Source organism: Salvia miltiorrhiza, chromosome 6 (genome assembly GCF_028751815.1).
Source record: "Salvia miltiorrhiza cultivar Shanhuang (shh) chromosome 6, IMPLAD_Smil_shh, whole genome shotgun sequence".
In the NCBI taxonomy this organism is placed as follows: Eukaryota; Viridiplantae; Streptophyta; class Magnoliopsida; order Lamiales; family Lamiaceae; genus Salvia; species Salvia miltiorrhiza.
The window spans coordinates 14,299,411-14,315,784 of NC_080392.1; the positions used below are offsets into that span (position 1 = coordinate 14,299,411).

The window sequence follows — 16,374 nt, forward strand, 5'->3', positions numbered from 1 at the left end:
TCTAAGAGAATGTGTGTAATCAGCAGTGACTGATTTTGGCTTTGGAATTCTCTTCTTCGATTCAAGCTTTGGGGAGTTTAAGCTTAAGGCTGAGTAACAATTTCGACAGAGCTTCGGCTTATGTTGTTGAATCGGTGAAGGTTGAAGTGATCCTCGAGCGCTATTTGTAGGAGAACTCTTGAATAGATCCGTTGGCGTAAATCGTCCTCAAGATTTCTTCCGTTGGAGAGCAATTCGAATTTGGGCTGAGGCTTCAATCTTCGAGGTTCCTTGTTTGGGTGGAAACGACTCTCTTTGATGGACAGGAGATGTGACGTCTCTGAAAAGTAACCACCAGATAGGTATGACCTCTGCAGAGATAAGATCTTGAGATCTCTGCATTTAATGCGACTGTACTTTGTGAGTACGTGGCTTCCTCTGAACGTTGGAAGATCAGTCCTAGGAGGAATGTCCAACTGATACTTGACTTTAGTATCAGTCCTTTGCGCGCATTAAGTAATCAGTCTTCAACTGATACTTCAGTTGGTATCTGCAGTCCTTCGTTCTTCAGTCTTCAGTCTTCGACACCGCAAACTAAACTAGAAACGAACTCTAACACTTGAGTTCAAAACAATTCTAGTCTATTACAATTAAGTCCTATGATTTTTGGTATCATCAAAACAAGGGTTAGGATATTTCACAAGGTTCCCAACATCTCCAATCATCTCCTGTCCGCTACTCTAAATTGAAGTTTGTGAACAGTGTCCCGCCTCATGTAGCGGGCACTGTTCACTCCTTTATTTTTTTGTTTTGTTTTTCATTTTCTTTTTTTTGCTTTATTGTATTTGTTTTTCCTTTTATCTTTAAAAAATACTTATCTTTACTTGATTTAATTTGTAGAATGTAATTTATTAGTTTTTATATTATTTATATTTTTAAATTAACATAAATATGTATAATATTTAAAATATATTATATAAAATTTAAAAATACAATAACATGAAATATAATATAAAAGTATATTAACATAAAATTACAACAACATAAATTAAACATAAATTACAACATAAAAACACTAGAGCATAAAATTACAACCACATAAAAATACAAGAACATTAAACTAATAATACAATAAATGCTTTTTTAACGAGTACTCTTTTTCCTCGTCTTGAGGTTTTAATGAGGCTCGGCCCTTAGTTTGCTCTCTTGTGCTTTCAAGGGTTTTTTGTTTTTTGTTTTTCTTTCTCTTCTAATAAAATCCTAATTTACTTAATAATACAATAAATGCTAGTAAGGTCCAAGATCACTTCCAGATCCTCCAATGTCGCTTCCTGATCCTCCAAAATCTTGAAAATTTCCTCCAAACGTCGCTTCTACAATATTTAAATATAGCACTTTATTAATTAATTTTTCTCAAAAATATTTAAATTAATTTATATTTGAATTTGAATTTTAATTATATTTAATTGAATATAAATATAATTATTTATAAATATATATGATATATAATAATTAAATTAACAAAATAATTTAATAATAAAGAGCATAAAAATGAAATATTCCATTGTAGAGGGAAATGTAGAGTTGATTGTTGGAGATAAAAATCCAAAAACTCTACATTTCAACTCTATAATAGATTGAAGGGCCCTCTAAAATAGAGGAACCCTTGGAGTTGCTCTCACATTGGCTCTCCACTCTAAATGCTCTTAGACCATTCGCTTAAATTGGAATACAAAATTAGTGTTTTTATAAAAAACACTTTTCATTATAATAACTTAACTATTTTTTTAGGTTCTTTAATAATCACTTTTACTTATTAGCACCTTTTAATTTAGAATTTAGACACACATTAGATACTCCTACAAATTGTAATGCACATACATGATACATATGTAATTAAGTAGATCAATCAAATTTCTCCTTAAGTAAAGTTACTTTTTGGGCTCTGCTAATTAATTAATGGTATGAAGTCACGTGTAATTTAGTTTAACTTATAGTATTGCTATTTGGATGGTTCCAATTTATATCAACATCGACGATAATACATTAAGTCATGTATGATCGTGCAAATTAAAATCACAAAATAATTGTGGCATTTTATAATTAAAAATTAATTATATGATGAAAGTAAAAGTAATATATTTTTTTAATAAATTACATAAATAAATAAAGAAAGACGCGACGGAAGACTCAAACTCAACACTTGAAGTCTTGGACATTAACATTCTATCCCTAGACCAACGCACACACATATAGTAATATCACTATTAATTGATCGTTACTTGAAGAATATTATTAGAATTTTCTAAATTATGATTCGTAAATTGAACTTCATAGTCTAAAACAAGATATTACAAATTTATTGAACTTTAAGAAATACTAATAATATATTGAGATAAAGAATGGGGAAATTTAATACGCATTGAATAAAAATGCACTTAATATTTGGAACCAGTTAAAAAAGAAATACTATATTTATGAATGCGGAGGAGTTTGCCTTAATGAATTATAACTCACATTCAAATTAAGTAAACTTGCCCTCAAAGAAAAAAAAGTAAACTTACACTACAATATAAATATTCACAAATATCAATAATGAATATATACTCTTTTAAAATTAAGGATACAAAGTATCTTACTGTATTATTTCCTATATTTTCCAACACATTTAAAATCTAAGATAAATTTTATTACATGACTAAACCCAAACACAAACGATAAGCCTCGACGCGAGATACACGGAGCCGGCACGTGCGACATCCCGACCAAAGTCCTGGCACGCGTGACGTGGGCCCCACAGTAAAAGAGAGAGAACAAATTACACACACTCAGAAAGTACAAACACACCCACATATACATACATTCCCACTCCTGAGCAATAAAAATAAACATAAAATAAATAAATTTCACACAGTACACACACAGTTGGGTTCGGTGGCATTGATAAAGCAGATTCATCAGATCTCGCCCAGTGTCCCCCACCACCCTCTTTATTTTTTTTTCCTCCCCTTTTTTAATTTGTGTGAAAGAGAGCAAGAAAATATCAAAAAAAAAAAAAAAAACCAAAAAAAACAAATTGCTCTTAGGAGCTCTCTGGTTTTGTGTAATTGCTTTTTCTTTTCTCCTTGATTCAAAAAGGCAACAAAGAACAAAACCCCTTCTCTCCTTTATTCCCTTGCTTTTTCTTTTTCTTTCTTCTTCTGCCCTCAGTTGTTTCAATCCATCTGCTGAAGAACCTTATCATGAACCTCAAGGTATATTCATACATCTCTCTCTTTCTTTTCACCTTTAGCTGTATCTTTATTTAAAGCCCTTTGGTTATTTGACTGTAAAACCACAAAACCATTGATGGTCTGAGGAGAGAAATATGAGCTTTGGATGTTTCACTGTTTAGGTTGTTAGCTGCATTTATTGAGCTTGGCGTTTCATATGGTTTTTCTTTTTCTTTTTTTTCTTTCTTTCTTTGTTTTGGTAGGTGGGTGGGGGTGGGGAATGTTGCTGTGGTTTTTATTTTTAAGATCTGGGTCAAAAGTTTTTTTTTTTTTTTTTTTTTTGGGAAGTGGACTGCAAAGACTAAATTATGGGTAGATAATGAGTTGTTGTTTAGAATGATTTTTAGGCATTCTACATTTGTGCTTCAGATGTTCTACTCATGTGTCTTAGAGAGATGGTGTGTGTGTGTGTTTTACTTTTTAAGTTTTTTCTTAGTTGTTTACTTCTGTTATCTATTGCTGATCGGCTTCTGTGTTTGATCTTGAGTTTCTTTCTTGTTGTTCCACAGGTTTTATTAACTCAGATCTGAAGCTTTGAGTATATGTTTTGGGCTTTCCAGAATCTTCTTCACAAGGTTCTGTACTTATCCAACTTTTGAAAAGATACTGATTTTGAGGTTGTTGTTCTTTGTTTCATATGATTATCTGGAAAAATTGCTATTTTTGATGCTTCAATGAGGACTGTATTTACTTGTGAAATGTTAATGATTGTGCGATTCCATCATAGCTTACAATTGTATTGCTGAGATCTATTGATTTCGGGAATGGGAGGGTTTCACATTTGGGTAAAAGGCTTTATGTGTGTGTTCGTTTACGTTTTAAGCTTTGTGTATGCTGATACTTGCTTTCTCCTTTGTGTTGGTTGCGCTTATGCAGCGTGCTAATTTCTATTTACAGTATCCCCGTTTGTTCTTGCTTTCGTTCCACAGGTTTGTTGAAGCACTCACAGAATCATTATTTCAAGTTTTTTGTCTTACACAATTTTTCTATATCATGTTTCCTTTCTAAACTAAAAGAATAGTCTTAAGGTGTTGTGTTTGAATTTATACTTTGTCATTTCAGTTTGCTCTTTGAGATTAGCTCTATCTGTTATATTCGAAGGACTTATCAGTAATTTCTGCTATGATCTGAACTTGAATTTACTATCTGTAACCTGATTCCGGATTCTGTACTATTACAGGTATAAAGAAGGTTGAAAAAAATGCAGAGGCCGCCGCAGGAAGATTTCTCGTTGAAGGAAACCAACCCCCACCTTGGTGGGGGGAAGGTTACCGGAGATAAGCTGACGAGCACCTATGACCTCGTTGAGCAGATGCAGTATCTCTATGTCCGTGTTGTGAAAGCAAAAGATTTACCCGGAAAGGATGTTTCTGGTAGTTGTGACCCATATGTTGAGGTTAGGCTCGGAAATTATAAGGGCACAACACGTCATTTTGAGAAAAAGTCAAACCCCGAATGGAATCAGGTGTTTGCCTTCTCGAAGGAGCGGATCCAGGCCTCTGTCCTTGAGGTTTCTGTGAAAGATAAGGATGTTGTGAAGGATGATTTTATAGGCCGGGTTATATTCGATTTGAATGAGATCCCGAAAAGGGTTCCTCCCGACAGTCCCTTGGCCCCGCAGTGGTATAGGTTGGAGGACAGGAAGAGTGAGAAGGCCAAGGGCGAGCTCATGCTGGCTGTCTGGATGGGTACACAAGCTGACGAGGCATTCCCTGAGGCGTGGCATTCGGATGCAGCGACAGTCAGTGGTGCTGATGGTCTTGCAAATATTAGGTCGAAGGTCTATCTCTCGCCTAAGCTTTGGTACCTGAGAGTAAACGTGATTGAAGCGCAGGACTTGCAGCCAAGTGACAAAAGTCGGTTTCCCGAAGTTTATGTGAAGGCCATTCTGGGAAACCAAGCACTAAGAACTAGAGTTTCAATGAGCAAAAGTATCAATCCTTTGTGGAACGAGGATTTGATGTTCGTGGCTGCGGAACCATTCGAGGAGCCACTGATTTTAAGTGTGGAAGACCGTGTTGCTCCCAACAAAGACGAAGTTCTGGGAAGATGTGGTATCCCGTTGCAGTATGTGGACCGGAGGTTGGATCACAAGCCTGTTAATACGAGGTGGTTTAATCTGGAGAAACATATAATAGTCGAAGGTGAAAAGAAAAAGGACATGAAGTTCGCCAGCAAGATTCATATGAGAGTTTGTCTGGAAGGCGGTTATCACGTCTTGGATGAGTCCACTCACTATAGCAGTGATCTTAGGCCGACTGCTAAAGTGCTATGGAAGTCGAGCATTGGTGTTCTTGAGTTGGGGATTTTAAATGCACAGGGGCTTTCTCCGATGAAAACAAAGGATGGACGGGCGACAACTGATGCCTATTGTGTTGCCAAATACGGACAGAAGTGGGTTAGGACAAGGACAATCATCGACAGTTTTTCTCCAAAGTGGAACGAGCAGTACACTTGGGAGGTGTACGATCCTTGCACTGTCGTAACTATCGGTGTATTTGACAATTGTCATTTGCAAGGAGGGGATAAGGCCGGAAGGGATTCAAGAATCGGGAAGGTCAGAATTCGCCTTTCCACTCTGGAAACGGATCGTGTATACACTCATTCCTATCCTCTTCTAGTCTTGCATCCTTCGGGGGTGAAAAAGATGGGAGAAATTCATTTAGCCGTGCGGTTCACTTGCTCATCTCTGGTAAATATGATGCATCTCTACTCCCAGCCGCTGCTGCCCAAAATGCACTACATTCACCCATTAACTGTCAGTCAGCTCGACAGCTTGAGGCATCAGGCCACTCAGATCGTCTCCATGAGGCTGAGTCGTGCCGAGCCACCTCTCAGGAAGGAGGTGGTCGAGTATATGCTCGACGTGGGCTCTCACATGTGGAGCATGAGAAGAAGCAAGGCTAATTTCTTCCGGATCATGGGCGTGCTGAGCGGGTTGATAGCTGTTGGGAAATGGTTCGATCAGATATGCAACTGGAAGAACCCCATCACCACCGTTCTCATCCACATCTTGTTTCTAATACTCGTCATGTATCCAGAGCTGATCTTGCCGACGATCTTCCTCTACTTGTTCTTGATCGGGGTTTGGTACTACCGATGGAGACCGAGGCATCCGCCCCACATGGACACTCGCCTCTCCTGCGCCGACAACGCCCATCCTGACGAGCTTGATGAGGAGTTTGACACGTTCCCGACTTCCCGCCCCGCGGATATCGTGCGGATGAGGTACGACCGTCTGAGAAGCATTGCGGGGAGGATCCAGACCGTTGTTGGCGACCTGGCGACGCAAGGGGAGAGGCTGCAGAACCTGCTGAGCTGGCGGGACCCTCGGGCGACGGCTCTGTTTGTTATCTTCTGCTTGATCGCGGCCGTCGTCCTCTATGTGACGCCGTTTCAAGTCGTGGCCCTCCTTGCTGGATTCTACGTCTTGAGACATCCCAGGTTCCGGTACAAGCTCCCGTCTGTGCCCCTCAACTTCTTCAGGAGGCTGCCGGCGAGAACGGACTGTATGTTGTGAGCAGCTTAGTTCTGGGGCCGGTTCCGGACTGTCGCCGGTGTAGAATATGCCGACGAGAAAGCTTGTTTGCTGTTTTGACGAAGGGCGGGAGATGGAGTTGCTGCTGCTGCTGCTGCTGCCGCTGCCGCTGCCTGTGGTGGTTATGTAAGTTATATCCGATGAGAACTTGAATATTTCTGGATTTTTTAGGTTTATTTATTTTTAAGGATCTGTGGCTTGAAAATGTGGTTATTTTGAGACAGATCCATGCTAATCTCTTCTTCCTAGGTTATTTAATTCAATCTGTTCTTGAACCCTAAATATCCTTCATCTTTATATATGAATTTGGAGTGAGATAAATGTCAAATTCTGCTAAATTTTGATCCTATTTCTTTCTCTCTATTTTGTACAAGTTGTGTGCCAACTTCCTTGTAAATTCTTGCAATTATTTTGTTCTTTCGAATTCGAGTTTATACTATAGGCTCGCAACTATATCTGTTTCTGGTCCATCAGCTACCATATAAATTTTAGGGGCTTTTATTTTTAAGGGTTAATTTAGATAAATAAAAATAGTAAAGATTATTTTTTTAATACTCCCTCCGTCCACAATTTAATGCCCTACTTGCCTTTAAAAATCTGTCCATAATTTAATGTTCTATTATGCTTTTTGTACCCATTTACTCTTCTTCTTTTCCTATAAACTATTCCCTCCATTCCATTGGGCTTGTCCCATTTGGTTTCGGCACGGTTATTAAGGAGAGTATTAATAGTGTTAAGTGTGTAGATAAAGTAGGAAAGAGAATGAGAGAAGGTGATAAAGTAGGAGAGAGAAAGTGATAAAATGATAAAGTAGGAGTGTTATTTATAGAAATGAGACAAGATCAATGAGACAAACAAAAAAGGAATACGGGACAAGATTAATGGGACGGGGGAATATCATTTACCACTAATGGACCCACCTTAAAATACTTTTATCATTTTTATATTCTATATTTACTACTCCCTCCGTCCGCCAAAAGTAGACCATTTTTACTATATTGGGCGTTCGCAAAAAGTAGACCACTTTCCTTTTATGGAAATGGTTCCACCACCCACTTTAATCTTTTATCCTTACAAACATTCTTTATTTATAAAACAATTCACCCCAAATTCAATCTCAACCACACATCTCATAAAGTGGTGGGACCCTTTCTCCACTACATCAAAATCATCAACAATTTTATTAAATCTCGTGCCCAACCAAAGTAGTCTACTTTTGGCGGACGGAGGGAGTACATTTTATCACTAGTGGACCCACTCACAATACCTATATCATTATTACTTTAGTCAATTATCTTTATCACTTTAGTCAACTACCCTTATATTTCATCCACATCAGCTTTTTCAGCTTTATTAGTTTCCGTGTCCACACCAAAGTGAGGCATTAAATCGTGGGGCGGAGGGAATAACATGTAAGGCTAATTCTTATTTAGTTTAATAGATTAGGAATAAAGGTTTTGAATTGAGTTTATCGCGATATTTAATTTTTTTTATTTAATACTTCCTTCGTTCCTCAAATATCTTTCTCTCTTTTTATTTTGGGTCATTCCCATAATATTTTCATAACTTATTTTTGAAAATATTTATTACTCTCTCTGTCCCACTTCAATACTCATTTTTCTTTTTAGGTAAAAATGTTGTACTTAATTGGTGTGACCGCACCACTTTTCTATTAAAAAGTAAGTTTTTTTAATTTTCGTGCCCAAAAGAAGTGAGCCTATTGGAGTGGGACGGATGAAGTATTATTCTTACCATCTTCATTTTTTGTTAGATTCATTCTTCACTTATAAAATATACAATTAATTTTTATTAAAATTCGTGTCATTATCCTTTAGGAAGATGAGAAGATGTTTGGAGGACGAGGGGTATTATTAATTTATAAAAAAAATTATTTTATCAATTTATTTGTTAGTATTTTTTTCCTAGTGAAGTTGGCATTAGAATAAAGGGACTGGAGACATAAAAACATGTTTCCTGGAGCATTGGCGCCACATGCTGTTTCCAGTTATCAGTTTTTGGACATTCATTAAACAACAAATAAATAAAATAATACTAATAAAAATCCAACTTCCTGTATGATGGAGGACTAGGTGTTGCATTAATCTACTAATATTGTAATGAACCAATTGACTATACATTCATATATTACCAGTGAATTTTATTTTGTTGTACTTTACAAAATTAATGAATAAATACACGAATTTTGATGATTTTTAAATTTTTTAAAAATTGGGACTAGGGTTTTTAAAAATTTCAATGCTATATTAATTTTGATTTGGTTGGAATTTTAATTTCGAGAAAATTTGAAAATTAATAAAAAAATTATATATTTATTCATTAATTTTATAAAATATGAGAAGAAAATTAAAATATATTAATAATTTATAAACTTATAGCTAATTAACCTTATTATAAAAGTCAGTATGAATTTATCTATTGTTATTATAAAATCACAAAAACTTGGATACAATTGATTGTATCGTACAAGCGGGTTGCACCCTAACCTGACCCAAGCTTGCATCTTGATCCAACTGTGTAAATACACATACAAATAACACTGCATATAATTGACATTATTCAGTTATACAAATTACACTGTCTATAATTGATACTATTCGGTTATACAAATGACACTGCATATAAATGACACTATAACATTGTAAATGACACTATTTGATTATACAAATGACACTATGATATTTTAAAATGATATAGTGTCAATTGCATAACTGAATAGTGTCAATTATAGGCAGCGTCATTTGTATAACCAAATAGTATCATTTACATGGTTAGTGTCATTTGTATAACCGAATAGTGTCAATTATACACAGTTTTATTTACAATGTTATGGTATAATTTGTATAATAGAATAGTGTCAATTACAAATAAATTAGATAATATTAATTATATAATTGAATAATGTCATTTACACGATTTGAATTAGAATTTAAATTTAAATTAAAATATAAATCAAGATACAGATTAATGTACAATGCAAGTATACGGTACAATCAATCGTGATCAAGACCACTTCTTATAAAATAGTGTAATTCAGATGTCCTCATATTTCAACCACCGAACAATATTGATGAAATAACTGTAAATATAGTAGCCATGTCGAATAAGTGGAGATAATATGAAAATTCATATTTAATATTTGATTGTTGGTTTTTGCGGTAACGTTTAGACTTTTTTTTTTTTTTTTTCGAACTCTTTTAGAGTCTCTGTTCCTTGCTTGCGTCTTGTGCATTCAAGGGTTTTTTTTTCTTCTTTTTATATTAAACTTCCATTTCAACAGAATCAGCCCAAGCGTCAGAGAAGTTGGTCCAAATCATGTGCTACACTCTGACAAATTTCTATAGTTTCGATGTTATTATTACTTTTTTGACTGTGAATAAATAGGTCAAAGATGTAATAAAGTTTTACATTAGTAGAGAAGGGTAAATATTCTTGCTCAACAGCTATGAACCAAACCTTCACAATTTCTTTCTTGATATCAGAGAAATTCATGTACCAACTCTTCTAAAGGACTAAGAGTGTTTGGCTAAGCTTATTTTAAAGAGCCTATAAGCTCTTAGAGCTTATAAAATATTTCAAGAGCTTATAAGATGTAATTTTTAAAAGTTTATAAGTTGTCAAAGTGTTTGGATAATTGAGCTTGTAAGCTAGAGAGAAAATTTTTTTGCTAGGGAGAGATAATTTTTTTGCTAAAGAGAAAATCGAAGAAAAATAAACTTGAATGATATATGATGAAAATAATAAATTATAATTGAAAAATATTTGTAAAAAGATTGTTGCATATGCGATTATAAAAAATAAGTTGGAATAGTTGAACTTATTTTTTGGGGAGCTTATAAGCGATTGGACCTTATTTTTGGAGCTTATAAGTTGTTTAGGAACTTATTTTGCCAAACACTTTGAAGGAGCTTATAAGCTGTTTTGAGGAGCTAATAAGCTCAACCAAACACCCTCTTATTCACGTTAGATATCTCATACTCATTTCGTTTCATCTGTATAATAGTACTACTCCCGTCCTATTATAAGTGGTTCAAAACTTTTCGATATAAAAATTAAAAAAAAGATGTAAATTTATTAAAAGTGATAGAATCAATTCTTTTTTAAGGATTAAAATTTTTCCGTTCATAGAAACATGTCACTTTGAGTGGAATTAATAGCCCAAAATAGTATATACGTGCTACTTTTAGTGCGACGGATGGAGTAAGTTTCTTCCCTCCAATTTGCCCCCTTTTTTTTCTCAGTCTTCTCTCATTAATCTTTTTCACCATTTTCTCTTCATTCTTTTATAATTTTAACTCTTTTGCAAATATCGTCAAATTTCATTTATGAAGAAATATTCAACATACATCTTAAATTTAAGTTCGTGACAAGATTTGTAATATAATACTATAAAATCTTCAAAAATAAATTTAAAACGAATAAATTATGAGAAAAATCAAAATACTTAATTTTCTCTCTTTTCGTTAAAATTTTACAACTTTTTATTTATGTTTGTGTGTTAAGATATTTATTTATTTATTATGACGTGTTATACTCTTAATAATGTGTAATGTCATTATCAAATGATTTAAAACTATTTAATTGCTATAATTACAATTACACTTTATACAAAGTTAAAAATTTATGTTTTTAAATTCGAGATTTTATTGAGTAGTTGATGTGAATTATTTTATTTTATTTTGAAAATATCTTTTGTATCTATTTATATTTTAATTTTATTTAATATTTATATTTATTTATTTAAGTATGTCGTTTAATTTCGATGTTCGTCTTGCATTGCACAAATGAACGTATTAGTTTACATTAAAGTCAAACTTAAGTGAAAATTACAACAAAAATATAAATTTATGTATTTTTTGGCTTAATTGAAAGTTCAGGTGAAAATTACAACTTTTTCAAAGTTAATGTATTTTTTTATCATAGTTCTAATGATAAAAATAACTCTTGAGAATATAGTAACTCCTGTCAATATAATAATTTATAATTCTGAATTGACTTTATTTTACCTATAATTTACAATCACAATACTTCTTGGTTGTAAATTGGCTTCATTATATCTATAATTTAGAATCGAGATGCTTCTTAGTCACGAAGACTTTGATTTAGCAGTGAATTGACTATATAATTCACATACGAACTTTCTCAATTGTGAATTTAATTCACATTACTTTAAACCAAATAAATGACTATTTTTTTGATATACAAACTCTAAATACAATTATCTACTTTTTTTTTTAGTTGGAGAAGCTGGGGAAGGGGAGCAGTGAGACTTAAACCTGAGACCTCACTGTTCAAAGAAAGGATGTCGCACCGCTTGGTGTCCCGTTGGGAACTACAATTATCTACTTGTACCGTCAAGAAGCTGTCAAACAAGACGTATACTAATGTACGTGATTTTAATAGTGCAAGTGTTGAAAAAAAAAAGTATTTCTATAAGTAAGAGTATTAATGACGGTCAAAGTGAATTTAAGTTTGAATTTCTTTAAAATGCGATTTGACGCAAGAAGTTAACATAGATGATGATAAACTTAGAAAGAAAGGAACTAGAGCATGGTATCTACTCGAGCGGGCAATCGGCGGAAGAAGCTGCTTGGAGCACAAGGCATCTTGCTCCTAAATCTTGGATGCCTAAGCAAAAACAAGCCCAACAAAAGAGTCACAATCTTGAAAGGAGTAACAAAGAGAACAACAGCTGCACAGAGGCAAAACAGTAGGAAAATGGTGGTTGCTCTTGGATCCCTCCAGCTTAGCAACGCAAGAAACCTCTCTCCCTGCGTCGCCATATCCCCGACCACGCTCTGTATCCTCCCGGCAACACTCCTAAGCCGATCATACCTCATACGCACCACGTCCTGAGGCCGCGACGTCGGGAACGTGTCGAATTCCTCATCAAGCTCGTCCGGGTGCACCCCCTCCGCCCACGACATCTTGGTGTCCACGTGCGCAGGCTGGCTGTCCCGGAGCCTCAAGTTCCACACCGCCATGAGAAACATGTAGAGGAAGCCCGTGGGGAGCACGAGCTCCGGGTAGCACACGAGGATGCACAACAGGACGTGGACGAGCACCGTGGTGATCGGGTTCTTCCACTCGCACACTTGCCGCACCCATCTGCCCGTGCCCACTAGGCCCGAGAAGAAGGAGGCTATTCGGAAGAAATTCGCCTTGCTCCGCCGCATGCTCCACATGTGCGACTCCACATCTAGCATGTATTCTACCACTTCCTTTCTCAGAGGAGGCTCTGCTCTCCCCAATCTCGATGCCACAATGTTCATTGCCTCGTACCTCAGTTTATCTAACTGACTTATTGTGAATGCTTGAATGTAGTGCGTTTTAGGCAGCAATGGCCTACTGTATAAGTATATCATCTGTGTTAAGGAAATGCAGGTAAATCGAAATGCCAGCTGCAGCTCTCCCATTTTCTTCAATCCCGAGGGGTGCAACACTAGTAGTGGATACGAATGTGTGTAGATTTTATCAGTCTCCAACGTGGATAGCCGGATTCGAACCTTGCCAATTCTGGAATCCCTTCCGGAGAGATGGCAGTTATCGAAGACAGCAAGCGTGAGGAGCGTGCAGGGGTCGTACACCTCCCACGTGTACTGCTCGTTCCACGTGGGACTGAAGCTCTCGACTATGGTCCTCGTCCGGACCCACTTGTGGCCGTACTTGGCCACGCAGTAGGCGTCGGTGGTGCCCCGCGCTTTCATAGGGAGGAGGGCGTTGGCGCTGAGTATCCCGACCTCCACAATCCCGATGGGCTGCTTCCATAGCTGGCGGGCGGTGGGCCTCTGATCGCTGATGTACAGTGTGGACTCATCCAACACGTGGTACCCGCCTTCCAGACACGCCCTCAGATGGACCCTGGTCGAGAACTTCCGCTCCGTGCCCAACCGGTCCAGATTGAACCACCGCGAGTGGACCGGCCGGTGGTCCATCCGCCTCTCCAACACGTGCATCGGGATGCTCATCCTCCCGACCACCTCGTCCCTCGTCGGACCCACCTTGCTCTCCACCGTCAACACCAACGCCTCCTCGAAAGGCTCCGCGATCACGAACAACAGATCCTCGTTCCAGACCGGGTTCGCGGTCCGGTTCGGGAACAGCTTGGTTTTACAAACCTGGTTCCCGACCTGCCCCTTCACGAACACCGGCGCTGCCTCTGCCGCCTCCACGTCCTGCGCCTCGATCACGTTGACCCGAAGGTACCACAGCTTGGGCGAGACGTACACCTTGGACCGCACGCTAAACACACCGTCGCCATGCACGGCGGCGGCGTCCGAGTGCCATGCCTCGGGAAACGCCTCATCCGCCTGCGATCCGATCCACACCGCGAGCATGACTTCGCCTCTCAGCCTGCTCTCGGCGGCGGGGCGGCGGCGCTCCTCGAGGCGGTACCACTGCGGGGCGAGGGGGCTATCCGGCGGGAGCCTCGTGGGAACCTCGTTAAGGTCGAAGTCGACCCTCCCGAGGTAGTCGTCTCTCCCGACCATCTCCTTCTCTCGCACGAAAATCTCGACGACGGAAGACTGAATCTTGTCCTTGGAGAAGGCGAAGACCTGGTTCCACTCGGGGCTGCTTTTCTTCTCGAAACGCTGCGTTTTGCCCTTGTAGTTGCCGAGCTTGACCTCGACGTAGGGGTCGCAGCCGCCGGTGACTGCGTTGGTGGGGAGATCGCGAGCCTTGACCACGCGGACGTAGAGGTAGAACATCTGTTCCACTAGGTCGTAGGTGGTCGTGATCTTGTCGCCCCCGATCCAGCTGCGCCCGCCGCCGTGCGGCCACCGCTCGCCCAGCCGCGGCTTCGTGTCCTTGATTCTGTACTCATCCAGGGGATTCATTTTCTTTGGAAAATATTTGAGGTTTGAAATGATCTTGATCAGCTGCTTTTTTCTATGCCTGGCCAAATTGTGAAGTAGTTTAATTATTCATTTGAGGTTTGGATCAAGCTGGTTATGTGTAAAGCATTTCGCTTTGTGTAAAAGCATGATTTAAAGCTGGCCAGCATATGCATAATGCAAATATAATCAATATAAACATAAAAGGAAGCAAAGGGTGTGTGTGGTGCAACCGTTAATGCCTGAGTTCAAGTTCCGATTTTTCAAAATAATTATTTCTTTTATATATAAAAAAAGGTCCTACCAATGCCTTTTAGCATGAGATTATACGATAATGGTCATCGATGAATCAAGTTTGATTAGTTGAATGAGATATGAAGGCGATATATATGTCGAGAAGGAGAAAAAGAGGAGGAAATTAAGGGAGGGAAATTTGAATGAGACTATTGAGAATTTGTTTTGAGGAAGTTGGATGAATTAATCAGAATTAGTTGAACGAAATATGGAGATGTTATATCGGAGGGTAACTGAGAAATATTTACCAAAAAAGTGTTGCAATGGCACAATCCATGATGACAAAGGTTGCTTTACACTTAAAAATCTGTTGCAGGTTTTGCTTTTTCCTGAGATTCTTACATTAGTCTAGCTTAGTGGAGTAATATAATGCAACAAATTTAGATGCCCTTCTTTCCCAATTTTATAAAGTAACTTACTCCCGCAATTTACGTGGACGAATATATAATCAAAGATTTTGACATATGCACGCACGATGCTCATGCATATATATGTAGGCCAAAATCAAATTGGTTTATCGTTTCAAAACTTGAATTCAGTTCGAAAAAAAGAAATTAATGGTCACTTATTATGAGAACTACATTTTTTGTGCGAACGTGAGAACAATGCATTGAACGTACAAAGTTATTGTATTCGTAGTTACTGCTTTAGAAAAAATTGAAATTTTCGCCCCTTGCATGTGGAATCCAAATACGGGTGATGCATTCATCCAACAATATGATTTATTCAACATAGATTTTCATGGTTGATGAGAATGATTCTATGTTTTCACAACAATTAAGGGTTTCGTTTGAACGTTTTCCTTATAAGATCGAATAATATATACATATTTTAGATGAGATAATATCCCCTCTTAACCTTTCTCATATAACAAAAGGAAATTATAGTCATGTACACAAAAATATGAAAATAATAGTCATTTTAATTTGTGAAAATCGTGTAAGTGTATAAGAGGTAAAATATAATACTCCCTCCGTCCCACTCTAATATGCTCGTTTTCTATTTTAGGTTGTCCAACTCCAATAGGCCCAGTCTTAATATGAAAATGTTTATGGCTTTATTAAATAATAATAAGTAGTACTATTTAGTCTTTTCATAAGAGAGTACTCTTAAAAGGTGAATTGTTGGCGAACCACACACCATTTAACTAACAAAAAGTGAGTTTCTTAATCTCCGTGTCAAAAAGAAATGAGCCTATTAACCTGGGACAGAGAGAGTACTTTTTATATTTATTGTTACATGCTTTTGGCTAGAATAAGGTGTTGCCACTATTTTAGATTATATTATTGTAGAAATAAAACAGTGGATCATTTAGAAAAGTGCAGAAGTAGTAAAGAATAAGGTTCATGCTTCATACCATGACCACGTTCGCAGAAACGCCTTTTGAACTTTTTTTCTGCACCTTTGTTCTTTTTGCTATCATTTTTTTTTGAACAAT

General features: G+C 37.3%; 2 protein-coding genes across 7 annotated transcripts; one reads left to right on the forward strand and one right to left on the reverse strand.

Moving 5' to 3' along the window:
* The first annotated feature begins 2,833 nt into the window (after window positions 1–2,833).
* On the forward strand, window positions 2,834–7,136 carry LOC130988861 (FT-interacting protein 3). Of its 5 annotated transcripts, none has more exons than XM_057912821.1 (4): window positions 2,971–3,233; window positions 3,761–3,826; window positions 4,181–4,246; window positions 4,432–7,136. In XM_057912821.1, exon 4 carries the CDS (start codon window positions 4,453–4,455, stop codon window positions 6,769–6,771), a length of 2,319 nt encoding a protein of 772 aa, XP_057768804.1. In that variant the 5' UTR covers window positions 2,971–3,233; window positions 3,761–3,826; window positions 4,181–4,246; window positions 4,432–4,452; the 3' UTR covers window positions 6,772–7,136. The 5 variants fall into 5 exon arrangements, with proteins under 5 accessions (XP_057768801.1, XP_057768804.1, XP_057768803.1 ...); XM_057912822.1 differs by lacking the exon at window positions 2,971–3,233 and adding an exon at window positions 3,321–3,373; XM_057912818.1 differs by lacking the exon at window positions 4,181–4,246 and having other exon boundaries at window positions 2,834–3,233.
* Window positions 7,137–12,256: 5,120 nt separating this feature from the next.
* Window positions 12,257–15,236, reverse strand: LOC130988863 (FT-interacting protein 1-like). 2 transcript variants are annotated; one of them, XM_057912823.1, is made up of 2 exons: window positions 15,185–15,236; window positions 12,257–14,703 (listed from the first exon to the last, which is right to left on the reverse strand). In XM_057912823.1, the coding sequence occupies exons 1-2, from the start codon at window positions 15,211–15,213 to the stop codon at window positions 12,351–12,353; spliced, it is 2,382 nt and encodes a 793-aa protein (XP_057768806.1). In that variant the 5' UTR covers window positions 15,214–15,236; the 3' UTR covers window positions 12,257–12,350. The 2 variants fall into 2 exon arrangements, with proteins under 2 accessions (XP_057768806.1, XP_057768807.1); XM_057912824.1 differs by lacking the exon at window positions 15,185–15,236 and adding an exon at window positions 14,947–15,100.
* Window positions 15,237–16,374: the final 1,138 nt, after the last annotated feature.